General features: G+C 32.4%; 1 protein-coding gene across 1 annotated transcript; it reads right to left on the bottom strand.

Moving 5' to 3' along the window:
• Window positions 1-2,545: 2,545 nt before the first annotated feature.
• Window positions 2,546-7,599, bottom strand: LOC126682861 (VQ motif-containing protein 25-like). Its single transcript, XM_050378626.2, has 2 exons — window positions 7,248-7,599; window positions 2,546-3,142 (listed from the first exon to the last, which is right to left on the bottom strand). The coding sequence occupies exon 2, from the start codon at window positions 3,133-3,135 to the stop codon at window positions 2,620-2,622; it is 516 nt and encodes a 171-aa protein (XP_050234583.1). The 5' UTR covers window positions 3,136-3,142; window positions 7,248-7,599; the 3' UTR covers window positions 2,546-2,619.
• Window positions 7,600-15,348: the final 7,749 nt, after the last annotated feature.

The following is a 15,348-nucleotide window of genomic DNA, read 5'->3' on the forward strand; positions in this document are numbered from 1 at the left end:
TGGACTTTTGTCTATACATTTCTTCCTCCCAATTTAAAAGCTTTCCTAAATGAATATTGCATGCTTTCTCCTCTTCATGTAAAATCTCATTAAAAGGATCCTGCAGAAGATTAAATTGCAAAGAAAACAACATTTCTCTAGCTCTAGAAACTCTTGAAGAGATATTGTCATACTCTTTTCTGTTAAGTTCTTTAAGCCTCTTTCTTAACATATTTAATTTTTCATAGACTTGAAACATAACAACATCATTGATCTTTATTTTCCAAACTTCATTAACAATCTTAAGGAAATCAGGATGCTCACTCCAAATATTAAAATACTTAAAGGAGTTTTTCCTCTCAAACCTACTGCTATCAGTACTTACTACTAGAGGAGTATGATCAGAGATGCCAGAGTTAAGCACATTACACAGAGATCCTTCAAAAGTCCTATTCCACTGCTCATTGACAAAACACCAGTCTATTTTCCTCCATATTCTGTTGTCCCCCATTTGGTTATTACACCAGGTATAATACTCTCCAACATGGCTTAATTCATTAATATTTGAACTAAGAATCCAATTTTGAAACTATTCAGCTGCATTAACATCAACCTCATTCCCTCCCATTCTATCTGAGTTACTCATTACTGCATTAAAATCTCCCGTAATCAGCCAACTCCCTTTCATAGTCTGACTAATCTGGATAAGATTATCCCACAGATCTTTTCTCTCTATAGCAATGTAAGAGCCATAAACAAAAGAACAGAAAAAGTTCTTACTATCCCACTCAATACTGCAATGAATGAACTGTCTGTGAAAGACAATACCAGTAACCTTCACCTTGGATTTGTTGTAAATAATCCAAATTCTACCCATTTCACTACAACTATAGTTGCTGAGAATATCCCAATCAGGAATTCTTTTTTTTAAACTACTCCAAACTTTCTCAAAATTATTCTTAGACACCCTAGTCTCAAGGATCCCAATAATATTAAGCTTTCTAGATCTAATCAAGGAGACTAGCTCAGATTGCTTAATAAAATTATTGAGACCTCTAATATTCCATGTAGCTATCATTTTACCACATTAAGTGGCTTAGCAGGATTCCATCCTCTCCTGTTATCACCAATAATTCCAACTTGATTCTGATTTTTCCCATCACTACTCACATTGTTACCATCCAAATTTGCCAAAACATTAAAGATGTTAGGTCTAGATTTAGTTACCTCATTTGTAGCTGATTTTGTAAGTCTCTGTTCAACTAGTTTAGCAGGCTTTAAACTAGCTGGCTTTAAACCAAACACATCAAAAGATCTGTGAATCTCCTTGTTAGCACTCTCTTCTTCAGGCAACTTGATCTCAGCAACTATCTCATCCTCAATTATCTTTTCAACCACTTTCTTCTTCTTTTCTTGATCCTTTACAATTGTATTCCTACAATTGTTTTTTGAGTGACCAAGCTTATTACAATTATCACACTTCAGAGGTCTCCATTCATAATCAATTTTCTGGCTGAAACTATTGCCCTTTTCATCTTGAAGAGTCACTCTTTCTGGATAAGGACCTGCAACATCCATTTCTACAAGGATTCTAGCAAATCCTAACTTCACTCTGCTTACAGTGCATTGATCACTATAAAGAGGTGTTCCACAGTAACTCCCAATTCTACTAAGCATATCATTTGACCAGAATTCCCAAGGTAAACCTGGTAACTGAACCCAAACAGGAATAGATCTAATCTCTGAAGGATCCATAGACATTCTAGGCTGCCACTTTTTCAAGAGAAAAGGTCTCTGATCAAAAGTATAGGGGCCAGCCGCGATTATCTTATCACATTCTTTCTCCGAACCAAATTCAAACAGAAACATAGAAGAATTAACCCTAGAAATATTGATCAATCCAGAATTTCCCCATCTATTTTTCACATAAGCAGAGATTCTAGCAAAAATAGGTCTTAGCCCATACACACAGCCAACAATCGATCTATTCCATCTATATTCCTCTTTTGCAACCTCTGAAGAATTAAAACTGACAACACGTTCTCCATTGTTAATTACAGGGGGAATGAATTTCAGAACACTATTTTCACTCTTAGCTCGATTACCGGTGAACAGCGCACTCCATTGTTTAGGTTTATCATCTACTTCAACATCATTTTTGATTTCTTCAATATTAACAGTCTCAAATGCAGTGTTCGATTGAATTAGTTCAGTCACATTTACCTCATCAGCCATAGCTTCCAATTCTTCAACATCAACAGGAATCGATTCAGTCTCCAGTATCACATCTTGAGTTTTAGAAACAATCTTCTTCTGAGTTCTTTTCCTCGCCATTGAAGCAGAAGCGTACGTTAGCAAAACCGTTTACTAACTTGCGCTCAGAGAAAAAGGAAGAGAGAGAAAACCAACAACTTTTAAAATTGTTATTTCAAAATATCCTTTAGCAGTAAAAAAAATTAGCTGCAAAATTATTATTATCATCAAATACATTATCTCTTGTAGTAGTCTTGTAATAGTCATATCCATGTGAAAGATTGAGATGCACAAGAAAAAATAAAAGAGGAAATTATGAATTGAAAATTCCATCCCATAATAAAAAAGACAAATACAATATTGTACAATCCATGAATACCCAAGCTGTCAAGCAAAGTGCAAATCTCCAAACACATCTATTTGAGAAGTTGTTAATGAAACATTATGACTCAAATTATGTATAAAACTATTAAAATCTGCAAACCCATCAAGAAGATGATTACTTGAACTCTCACCACCGCTCCATATCTCACTTTGTTCATCTTCCATAGACAATCCATAATCTTGAAGCTGCATCTTTTGTCTGTTTGATTCATCACTTGTAGTAATAATCTTCTTCTTCTTCGTCGTCTGCGTCGTCATCAGTTTCTTACAGCACGGCGAGTTTCCTACCGTTTTCGTGTTCCTCCGGCTACCGGTTTCAAGATCACCAGGTTTGCCGGTGAGTCTCTGAACAAGCTCTCTAAAGTTGGCAACATCGGTCTTGATGATCTCTGGTGCAAATATGTGAATTATGCGCACAGCAGGCTTGGCTATTACATGAGAATCTCTGTGCATGGCTAGCTTTGAAGTAGGAGATGGGATAGGGTTACACTTGTGTTTTGGCCTCCCTATATTTTCCATGGTTTACCTATAATGATAGGAAAAGGAAATTAAAGAGATAAATAGAATGGGGTTTGAAGAATATTTTTGGGTTAATATAGAGAAGAAACAACTTGGTATTGACTTTAATTAAAAATATATTTTAAACTGATAAAGATAATTATTGTCTTTTGGCAGTTAGAAACAATAAGAGGGGTCAATGAAGCATCCATTTGGCCTAGTGCCCTTTCTCTGACTTACATCTATACTCTTTCATACGGATGATAATCATGCAAATAATAGAAAATGGTGATGTTTTTTTTATAATTAATTATAGTCTTATAAGGTAATGTTTTCCAAGTCCATACATAGCTTTACAAGGGCATGTTTTTGTCAATATGTATGTCCTAATTGCATAGTGAAAAGCACTAATTAATGATATAATGTCACTTCCACATTAATTAATAAAAGGCAAAAAATAAAAAAAACTCTAATAGTTTTTACAAAAGTACAGATCGGTCCGTTTATTTTTTTAAGTAAAATTAAGCTCTTTTTATTTTCAAATAGAACAAATAATCTCTTTCGTCCAACACCATTAAAAACACTCGTTAATGGCTCACATGACTGTCATAATCATATAGAAAAAAAGTTCAAAAATAATTTTAATGTTTAAAATATTTATCAAAAATTTGAGAGGGTAGATGTCCCAAAAGTAAACCAAAAGGGTTTATTTGTTCGATTTTAAAACAATGAGAATTTAATAGTTCAATTTTAAAAACACAAGGATTTAATTGTGCCCAAAAATAAAAAGACTGATTTGTAATTTTGAGAAAAAGTCGAGGATTTTTTTATACTTTATGCCTTATTAAACTATATATGGCTAATAACACTTTATTCAATTCTTTTTTTCCCTTTTGAGTTCTATTCTATTTAGGGATGTTCATTGCATTTTGTGCCATATATTCCTTCTATTCATTATTCATTATTAATTATTAATTGAATTTTTTTACTTCAATTTTTTTAAAATAACATCAATATTTTTCCATTCACAAGAATAAATAGATAAAATAGAATTATTTTCTTTTGTTAAAAGAATAAAATAAACATTCAAATAGGTATATATCTATTATTTATTTATAAATATCAATTAACATAAGAATTGAATAAGGTGTTTAAGAAAATAATAATATACGAAAAGAGAAAGATAAAAAATTAAAAATAAATAAGAAATATTAATTAATTTATAGTAAATTGAGGATATTGGGATCATTTTAATTTTAATAATATGTAAAACTAGCTAGGAACACCAAATTATTAAAACTACTTACTTAAATAAAAAAATAAAACACTAAATTCAGAAGATTGAGATATTATAGTTAAATTTTGAAAAAATAATAATTAAAAAGCCATTTAAATATAAATAAAAAGAAGAAGGGTATTTTCTGTTCAAACTGAAAAGAGTTAAAATTTTAGAGAGCAATGACTATGAGACCCCCATATATATTATAATTCACACTTTCGTCCGTTATGTTTGAAAAATCAAACGATTTGGTCTTCTATTTTTGTTTCCGTGAACGATTTAGTCTCTCCATATATTTTTTGTGTTAGTCAACTGAGTTAAAAGATTTAATTAATTATGATATATGTGGGAGGTCCAAGAGTAATTAATTTTATTTAGAGCAAATTAATTTGAGGCCCTCCATATAGAAAAAAATAATTCACACTTTTGTCCCTCTTTTTTTAAAATTCAAACAATAGAATTCTTCACTTTTGTTTCCATCAATGGTTTAGTCCCTCTAGTTATTAATGGTATTAGTTAACTAACGCCAAAAATCAACGGAGAAATTAAATAGTTGATGAGAACAAAAATAGAGTACCATACCGTTAGATTTTCAAATAGAAAAAAAATGAAATTATGAATTATGATATATACAGAAACTTTAAAATAATTTGTTTTTAAACTTTTCAAATTAAATGGAATTGAATTTATAAAAATCTAGTATATTTTAAACTAGATCTTCGTTTTAGAAAAAAAAAACAGATCAAACTGTACTAGTAGGTTAGATTAAGTGTGTATTTTTTAAAAAAAAATAAAATAAACTGATAAAATATTATAATTATTTTTCTTTTCATAATTTGTTCCATAAAAATTCATCAAACAAAAATTGAGATGATATATATTTTTATAATTTCAGTTTATTGATCAGATTCATTGACTTGGTTGGGAGTTTGAACACTTTTAAAACTAGATATATGTAGTCTAGCACTGAAGTGAGTTAGTAGAGAGTACATAGTACTATAAGAGTTCTGCAAATACGGGTATAACCGTTTGAAGTGCACGAGGAACCACACGTGAAGGAGACCTTACAAAAGCAACGAAACATCACAGAAACGAAGAAGGCGTGTGTTTGTAGGAAAATAATTTCAGTGAAATTCAAATTTTAAAGCTAATCACCTCAAAAACTACCGACTTTTACTCTCTTTTTTCCAATAACACCACAACCTTTTAATTTCATAAATAGCACCCTAATTCGTATTTTTATGTTTCAATTGCATCCTAAATTTAAAAAAATAGATAATTTAATTGTTATAAGGATTAAATTTTATAAAATAAAAATATACAAGAATCATTCTATACCTTTTTTTTACTTGGCTAAATTCAAAAAGATTTCTTAATTTAAAATACATTTAAACATATCTTTTTTTCCATTAAATATTTTACGCAAAACTAAAAAAAATAATTAAATCAAAATGCGACACCGCCGCCGGCCACCCGCTTCCAAAGACAAGTTGTCCGTCTTCCATGGAAGACGAACTGCTCGTCTTCCATGGAAGACCAACAGGGTCTTCCATTGGGGAAGACGAGCTCGTCTTCCATGGAAGACCCATGGAAGACGAACTGTCCATCTTCCATGGAAGACGGACAACTCGTCTTCGGAAGCGGGTGGGTGGTGGATTTGAGGAGGCAGCGTCGGATTCAATTGATTTAATTAATTATTTTTAATTTTGTGTAAAAGATGGTTTTTATTTATAATTTTAATACATTATATGATATTTAAAACTTTCGAAAAATATGAAGGATTTGTTTTAAATTTTATCCATATAAAAAGAGTTATGTTTGATGCTTTAATGTGCTATTGAAACGTAAAAATACAAAATATGGTACAATTGACGAAATTATAAGATCGTGGTGCTATTGAAAAAAAATAAAGGTCGGTAGTTTTTGAGGTGATTAGCCAATTTTTAAACTAATGTTTTAAAAGATTTGGTCCAAAAAGTACGCAGGTTTTCGGTTTGAAAACTATTAACCTAAAGTTATGAGTGTTTATTTAAAGGTCAAAAAATTCGAACGAGATCAAATTTTTATGTCACTCCTAAATAATATTCAATTCAAGAAATATAAAAAACATGAATTTTGGTTTTTGTTGATAAATAATATGTAATACAAATAATGAAACATCCTAAGTGTTCATAGAAGAATCCTAATAACAATTCAGATTCTAACAAGGTTCAGCTTCTTCTTCTTTTTTTCTTGCCAAAAATATAAGGATTAATGTCATAAAAATTCACCAACTTTACACGTTTTCTCATTTTAATCACGCAATTTAAATTTTCTCATTTTAATCATGCAGTTTAAATTTTCTCATTTTAATCACTTTTTTTCAAATTCATACACGGTGCTGAGGTGTCATGGCTCCATTGGTGTAATTTGCTGAGGTGGAGATCATTTTACACCAATGAATGAGTGCCACCTCAGCACCGTGCATGTTTTTGAGAAAAGGTGGTAGTTCGTGCATGAAAATGAGAAAATTTAAACTGCGTGATTAAAATGAGAAAACGTGTAAAGTTCGTGATTTTTTTTGACATTAACCCAAAATATAATTTCATTCATAGATGAAAATTCGACTTCAAGAATCTCAATTCTAACCGAATAAACAGGTCAGAAATAACAAAATATTAGAGTTACTCGACAGTAATTGTATCATCCAAAATACAACTCCACAAAAATTAGATCTAAAAATAAACCTAGCCAAAGTGGGCAATTTACAAATATAAAATTACAGCAAAAATCTTAAATTTATAACAAATCTAAAGGAATATCATTTAAGCCGTAAAAATTAAGATGTTAGAAATTCCGAGTTTCAGTGAAACACCTGTTCTGGTCGATTTCTAGACGAAGGACCACCCAGCGAACTTGTAGCGCGAAACATCGAAGTAGGAAATCTTACATAGCTCACTATGAACAGAGGAAGAAAACTCATGAAAGGTAGAAATCAAGAAGGCTAAAATTATTACAATAATTGATAATAGATGGTAAAAATATCATTTATTTAGAGTAGAAGTAGAGAAAATAGAGGGTAGGGAGATGATTTTGGCAAAAACACCTTCCCAAAATATGAGCGGCGCTGGTTGTTTGTTAGGGTTAGGAGAAATGTTAGAGAGAAGGAGAGAAAGTTAACAATCTGATAGGTTCAGCTTCTTATTTGGATAAAAGAAGGGTTTTCTTTTGAAAAAAACCAAAATTGTAACTTGGTTTTCAAAAATACAGTGCCGACTTTCCCATTGCTAAAATACGGTACATAGAGGAAAAAATAACATTTATACAATCTCTATCATAAGATTTAAAACTTCATAATTACAATAAATAATTTCTCTCTTAATCATTAAATTATGTCCTCTCTCATCTCAGATTTCTCTCTTCTCTCTTAACTTAGACACGCAGAGTGCTTCTTTATTATCAGCTCCGGTCACTTTCAATCGATTAAATCAGCATCTTTCTCCTTAAATTACAGACGCGAAGAGTCAAGATCTTCATCATACTCTGACTCCAGCAACAAATTAAATAAGAAATTTAAAGTAAAACAGCTACGTTTATTCCACTTTAGATTTTTTTAGATACATTTGTTTGACTTTGCTTTAAATCTATTTCTAATGCTAATTAGGTTAAAAAACTGTCATTACTAATTTAAGTAAAAAAATTAATTAAAATTCTTAATTGCACGAAAAATCACCAAATTTAGCGTTTTTTGCATATTTAACATGAACTTTTAATTTTGGCAATTTCTGACATGAAATTTTACATTTTTGCAATTAAAACACCAGTTGAATTTCGGACTACAAGTTTCTTATGTGGACATCAGAGCATGCCACGTGGGAACGGTCATTACCACTTAATAAACGCACTGTTTGGGCTTAATTGCACGAAAAATCACCAGTTTTAGTGTCTTTTGCATATTTAACATAAACTTTTAATTTTGGCGATTTCATATATGTACTTTTATATTTTTGCAATTAAAACACCGGTTGAATTTCCGACTGCAAGCTGTATATGTTTACATCGGAGCATGCCATGTGGGAACGGTTTTCGCCAGCCAATAAAAGCACCGTTTTTGTTAAATTATAAAGTTAAGAATTTGATTCTTATTATGTTAAAATGCAATTTTATATTTGTTTTGCAAGACGGACTGTGAATAACGTTATGAACATAATTGTTCAAACGACTTATTTTATGTGAAGTTATCACAAATTATTTTAGTTATTTATTTTTTTACACATGTAATTGCTTAAAATTAATAAAGGTATTTTTCATAAAAACAATTAATAATTATTTTGATGAATAAAAAAAATGAATATTCTGTAATGTGAAGATAAATGGTCAATTTATATAATATGAATGAAAGAATTTGAAAATAAAATTTTAGCTTATATAAAATAAATATTTTTACAACATGTCAATTGTGATTTAAACAATGAAAAAAAGTAAAAAATGATCCCAATATTTTTGATGGAGAGCACACATGCTTTTTATGTACTTATTTTATATTAAAAATAGCTCTAACGTTTCCAAATTGGTTATTTTAACTCCTCTTATTAATTTTAAATTAAAGAACTTAATCCTTGTTAATTTTTTATTTATTTGGAGAGAGATGTCATGACTAACATGTAAAGGAGTAGTGCTCTTAAATTATTTTTTCCTCATAAAATTAATTTGTTGAATAATTAAGCATAAAGCTTATAAAAAAAATTAAACACATGAATAAAAAGCACATAAAAAGAAACAATCGGTGTCTTGATTTGCATATGAAAGTTTATGTCTCATATTGCCAAAATTAAAAGTTCATGTTAAATATGCAAAAAAACGTTAAAGTTGGTGATTTTCGTGCAATTAAGCCAAAACAATGTGTTTATTAGGTGGTGATGATCGTTCCCATGTGGAAATGCTATGATGTCCACATAAGCAGCCTGCAGTCGAAAATTCAACCGGTGTTTTAATTGCAAGAATATGAAAGTTCATGTTCGGAATTGTCCAAAATTAAAAATTCATGTTAAATATGCAAAATGCGCTAAAATTAATGATTTTCTAGCAATTAAGCCAAATTAAAATAAAAATTAGTTTGAGAAAATAGACCGCATTGTGTTGAACCATGTGCACTTCTAAATCCTAATTGAACAATCAAGTGGCATTATTATGATTCTAACGTCGTTCTCTTTCTTGTAGGAATTCTTGTTTTAGTTATTTTAAGCATTGTGAACTATTGTTCACTATATTAAATGATCGTTCATGTAATACCCCAAAAGATATAATTATCTAATTGGACCACGTGTCCAGTTTTAAGTCGCCGGAGTGGCGGTATCGAAAAACTTCCCGAAACAATTAAAGTAAATAAAATTCTAGTTGGTCAGTTTTGGAAAATAATGATGGGATATAAAGTATTATACTTCAGATCTAGATTAGAATTGGAAATAAAAGGAAAAATATCAAGAAAAGCCCCAAAATAAAGTGCAGGGACTAAAGTGGTAATTTAGCCATGATTTTTCAAAATGGAAATTTTGGGTTTTGACGGAAAAATATTAATATCGGGATTCGTATTATTTATCGGATATAAATAATACGTATAAGTCTTAATAAAAGTATTTATTGATTTAACTATGGACTAAATTGAACGAAAGAAAAGTTTAAAGGATGAATTGTAACAAAGAAAGAAAAGAGGGATTAAAGTAAACTTTTAACCTTAATATATAAAGGTTTGAATATGAAAGAATGAGAATCAGAGGAAGAAAGAAGGCTCCAGAACGTTGTTTTCCACCGTTCCCGATCGTTTCGCTGCCGTTTATCCGTTCGACGTCCGATGCGAGTGATTTTTGCCGTAATCTCTTCAGAATCTCATCCTCTATCAATCTCAAGCTTCGTTTTAAGGTAATTCTTCGAGATTGGATGTTGAATTTGAGTAATAGGGGGCTGTTTGGAATTATATGTTAAGGATTTGAGTTTTTATCGATATTAGCTTGATTTTAGCGTTTTGGTGAAAACAGAGTTACGGGTTTTGAGTGTAAGTGTGTGTAGCACGTCGGGATGGTGACGAAACCCCGGAAAATCAGATTTCTGGGGCTGTGCACGTGGTGCACGACCGTGCACCACGGGTGCACGAACGTGCACCCGCCGAGATGCACGCACGTGCACCCCGACTCGTACCGACGTGTATGGGGATCGTATTTGACCTAAGTATTTGACGTTTTTGAGTGTTTGACTCTAAAAGATGAATTTCAAACTTCGATAATCATAAGTCTCAAAATTAGCTCGACGTTTTTGATAGTTAATGATAGCGGAAACGTTAAGAACGTTATACGATTCTCGAGTATGAGAAACGGTATTCGTTAAGTCGTTTATACGACTAAAAGTTATCGAATACGTAAATAAGAATAAGAATGAAACTAGACCCTAGAATTTCAAAGTATTAGACATGTTACAACACCAAATTAATATCTAACTATTAAACGTTAATTAATATGTATCAGACATACGAGCGAGCAGTGAAGGCATTAGACGCGGACTAGTACGAGCATACCACCACATCGACCTCATTATAGAGTGGATAGCGGTCACTGTGAGTTGCACTTTACTTTCGTGTATTACATATTAAAGTTATTTAATACTATATTTTATATATACGTGTATTGTTATACACATCGCATTATATATGATTTGATTAAATGTTATATGTTTCTATCAAGTTTATATACGAGGAACTAGTATGTGATCCGAAGAAACTAGCTACCTATTGGGTGTCAATAGGTTGTGTGATCACCAGAATCGAGTCAGTCTAGTGTGTTTGCATATGAGAGATGATTTAATATATACATGTATGAATATTAATATGAATATGAATATGAATTTCGAAGTTGGACAATGAATTCGATACGAGTGAGCACTCGGTTACGGTGTAACCTGGAGTCCCCGTATCTAGTGAGTTGGACTCACACTTTAGGATTAAGAGATAGGTCGCGATCGACGAGGTAGAGTGTGAACACTCCCGGGTCGGACCATTTGGATCAGTATGATTTGAATATTCGTAAGGTGTATCGCATGCTAGGATATTAGTTTCGAACGGATCAATTACCTATTTATATGTATTATTTTATGTTATTGTTTTCTTAAAATGCGATGCTATGTTTTTATAATAATACCGTTAGTAAAATGCAAACTCACTCAATATTTTTCCAAATACTGACCCCTCACTTTTGATGTATTTCAGGTGCTTAGCGTCTGGGCCTAGTTAGAAGCCAGTTTTGGGATCCGGAAGTCAGCTATGTATGTATAGTTCTTTGACTTCCTTAGTGCTGCAGTAGTGGTCCTGCGTCGACAGAGTCGTAGCCTAGACAGCAGTACATTTTGATTGTATATATTAGTTGATGTCTTGTTTATATTTTTGTAGGCTACGTGTTTTATGTTTTGTTCACGGCACCAGGTGCCGGCGATACGTTTGGTATACTAACTGATGTATATAGTACCGTGAGACCAGTTCGTACAGGGTGCGGTAACTAGAGCCCACGAGGTTAACAGAACAGTTAGTATAAATACGGGTTCCGGAGCTACCATTTCCGTTTTCTAGCGCCAGTCCCGGCTCAATATTTTGGGTCGTGACAGTTCACTTTTATTTGAAACGAAGTCGTTTCAGTTCCTTGAAGTTTTGGCTTATTCATTAATTGAACGATGGTGCATCTTATTTTGGACGATCGTTCACTTTAAATATATCTTTTGGTATTTCAAAGGTTTGAACAAGTTCAAGAAAGATCATTTAATTGTTATGAACGATCATTCACATTTTTGAACGATAGTTCACAAGAGCAAAATTCAAATCTTTTTTGACCGTTGGAGCTAAATGATCGTGCACCTCCTCTTGAACGATCGTCCACAGCCTTCTGCAATCTCATTAATGAAGTTCTTAAAGTCAAAATACGGAAAGTTTTAGGCTTGGACCAGTAGAACATTGACACATCATCTAAGAGCCTTTAAATACTTGTTTTAACTCATATAATTTGGTTAGAACATTAATTGCAAACATTTAAAGCTCTCGACAACTCAAATATTCTCAATTTCTTTGTGTATCAATTCTTCAATGTTAATTGTTTGTTGTTCTAGTTTGTTCGAGCATTTTTTTTGTGGGTTCACTACTAGAAAACATTGGATTAGTGACGGAGTTCAGCAACAGATTTTGATCCGTCGCTAAAATCATTTTACCGACAGATTTAGCGAGGAATTTTAAATATGTCGCTAAATCCCAAATAAAAATAGCAGGATTCATCTCGCCATTTTTAGCAACGAAATTTCCATCGCTTAAAATGGAGGGATAAATCGCATTTAGCGACGAATTCACTAATTGTCGCTAATTTAATCTGTCGCTAAATTCATTAGAATAAATGGCGACATTTATTCCGCCATTTATTTCATCACTTTTAGCGAAGAATTAGACAATTCGTCGTTAAAAGTATTGTTATTATTTATTAAAAAATAATTATTTATTTTATTGAAAAATATTATTTATTAAAAAAATTGATGAATTAAAAAAATATTTGAAACAATTTAATTAAAAAATGTATACTTTTACAAAATATTTTTTTTAAAAATATATAATTATTTCCAAATAATTATATTAGAATGCGGTAGTAAAGTGTAAAAGCAATAATTTATTATTTTTATTAAAAAAATGTTTATTTAAAAAATAATTAGTATGAAAAAAATAATTATTTTATAATATGGGAGTAAATATTTGATCGTTTTAGTTATATTTAAATATAATATACATAGATATTGTCACGACCCAATCTCAGGGCCGAGACCGGCGCTAGGGAATGGGAGTGGTTGCTCCGAAACCCGTAGCAAGCCTAAAAACGTAAAATAATTTTTCGCAATTATAAATGTAAACATCATGCATGACATAAGCAAACACGTGTCATGCAGAAGCACACATGCCAGGCACACATATCCTCTGGCAGTCACCACATATAAATAACGCAGCAAGCGTAAAACGTTTAAAACTTTAAAACGTTAAAGTAATATTTACAGAAAACTATATATTACAGCTGACTCACAAAATACTTATCTACTGCAGCTCTAAGAGTAAAGTACTGTTTCTTTACATACTCAAAAATACAGACTTCCGGAAGTAGGATAGAAGTCCGTTGCTTTAAAGCGTCTTTATCCTGAAAGGAAATCTGTGAGGGGTCAGTATATTGGGATATACTGAGTGAGTTCATACATTTACTAATAAGTATTCAAATAAAACGTAAAATCGTAATCAATCATATGCGACCAAGTATAAGATCCGATTGAAACCTTAATCCTCAAACATACTAATAATCAATCTATCAATCCAATCATAAATATCAATTGCGAGTCCAACTCGCTGGTGGCCCAGCCACTAGATACGGGGACTTCCAGGCTACACCGTAGCCGAGTTCACTCTGCGTATCTAAATCATAACCCAATCGTAAATTTCATATTCATCATCAGCTCCCAGCTGAGTCATATCAAAACTGGTGATCACACAGTCCTATTGTCGCCCAATAGGTAGCACGTTCCATCGGATCAATACTGGTTTCAAATCAAACATATGCAATTCATAAAAAGAGTTCGCATACCAAACATGAAATTCAAACACAAAGCAATATAAAATAATTGCTTAAATACTTTAAAAGCAAATCGTATAAACTCACAGAAAACGCTTATCCAAAAATACGTCGGGGCTTTAGAACGTCAAGCTTCCCGAACTCCTGGTCCAGCTCCTTCTTGCCTTGCTGGATCTAAAACAATTTCAAACATTTGACTGACATCAGAATCCTATTCTAAGATTGACTCTAGACTCAAGACTAGACACACTGAGCTTTATTAATCATCGTGCCTCTCACGTGATTATCCCGATAAACGGTATCAAACTCGTTTATGGATAAAATATCACTTTTAACTTCATTAGGTTAATGTCTCACATTAATCAATTACTAACCCATTTCACGTCTCGATATGCGCGTATAAAATTTCTCGAAGAACTAGGTCGATAGACGAAAACACTGTGCGTGCGTACGTCTGCCTGTGCGATTGCACAGGGGACTGTGCGTTTGCACAGTCCTAGCAGACTGTGCGTTCGCACAGTCCATGACTGTGCGTTCGCACAGTCACCTGACTGTGCGTTCGCACAGTTGACTGTGCGTTCGCACAGTCCATTGACTGTGCGTTCGCACAGTCCTGCTGTGCGTTCGCACAGCTCGGCTGTGGGACGCACAGCCACGGGCTTTTGCCCGGAAATCGTTTTCCGACATGCTCCATCGTGCCAAAACGCTCAAAACGTAACTAAAACGCTATTTCTAACTTCAAAACACCCAAATACGATCCTATAATCGAATAAACGATAAAATCGTTTCGTGGCATAAAACTTTGAATCGACATAACTCAAAATATAATCAAAGAAACGGTAAAACGTCAAGCTTACCGTGATTTGCCTCGTGAATACGATCAATTCGAGCTATTAAACGTCGAAAATGGACGAGAAGCAAAAACCGCGCGACGAACCGTACGTTATCGCCGTTTATGATCGAAAGAAATGGAAAGGAGATGAAGTCTGGATGATTCCTTCATCTGAAGGGTTTTTATATATATCTGGCTAACTTGCACTTTGGTCCTTGAAACTTTTCAAAAGTTTCAATTCAGTCCAAAACCTATTCGCGTCCAAATTTTAAACAGTCTCCGATTGACTCGAAACTTTTACCATAAATACTATAAATTATTTCGCGGACTTTGGCGAAATAAAATTCCTTACGGGATCTATAAATTATTTTATATTAATTTCTGAAGTTAAATCCCCAAATTCCGCTAATTGACTTATTAAAATTTATTCAAATTTCCCGATATAATTAAATTAAATTCTTCTTAATTTAATTTATCGGAAATCACGACACGTGGCACGACGTAATTATCTTAAA

The sequence above is a fragment of the Mercurialis annua genome, linkage group LG5 (assembly GCF_937616625.2).
Source record: "Mercurialis annua linkage group LG5, ddMerAnnu1.2, whole genome shotgun sequence".
NCBI lineage: Eukaryota > Viridiplantae > Streptophyta > Magnoliopsida > Malpighiales > Euphorbiaceae > Mercurialis > Mercurialis annua.

Coding starts and splice junctions, on each gene's coding strand:
- LOC126682861 (XM_050378626.2), bottom strand. CDS start 3,135: ATGGAAAATATAGGGAGGCCAAAACACAAGTGTAACCCTATCCCATCT.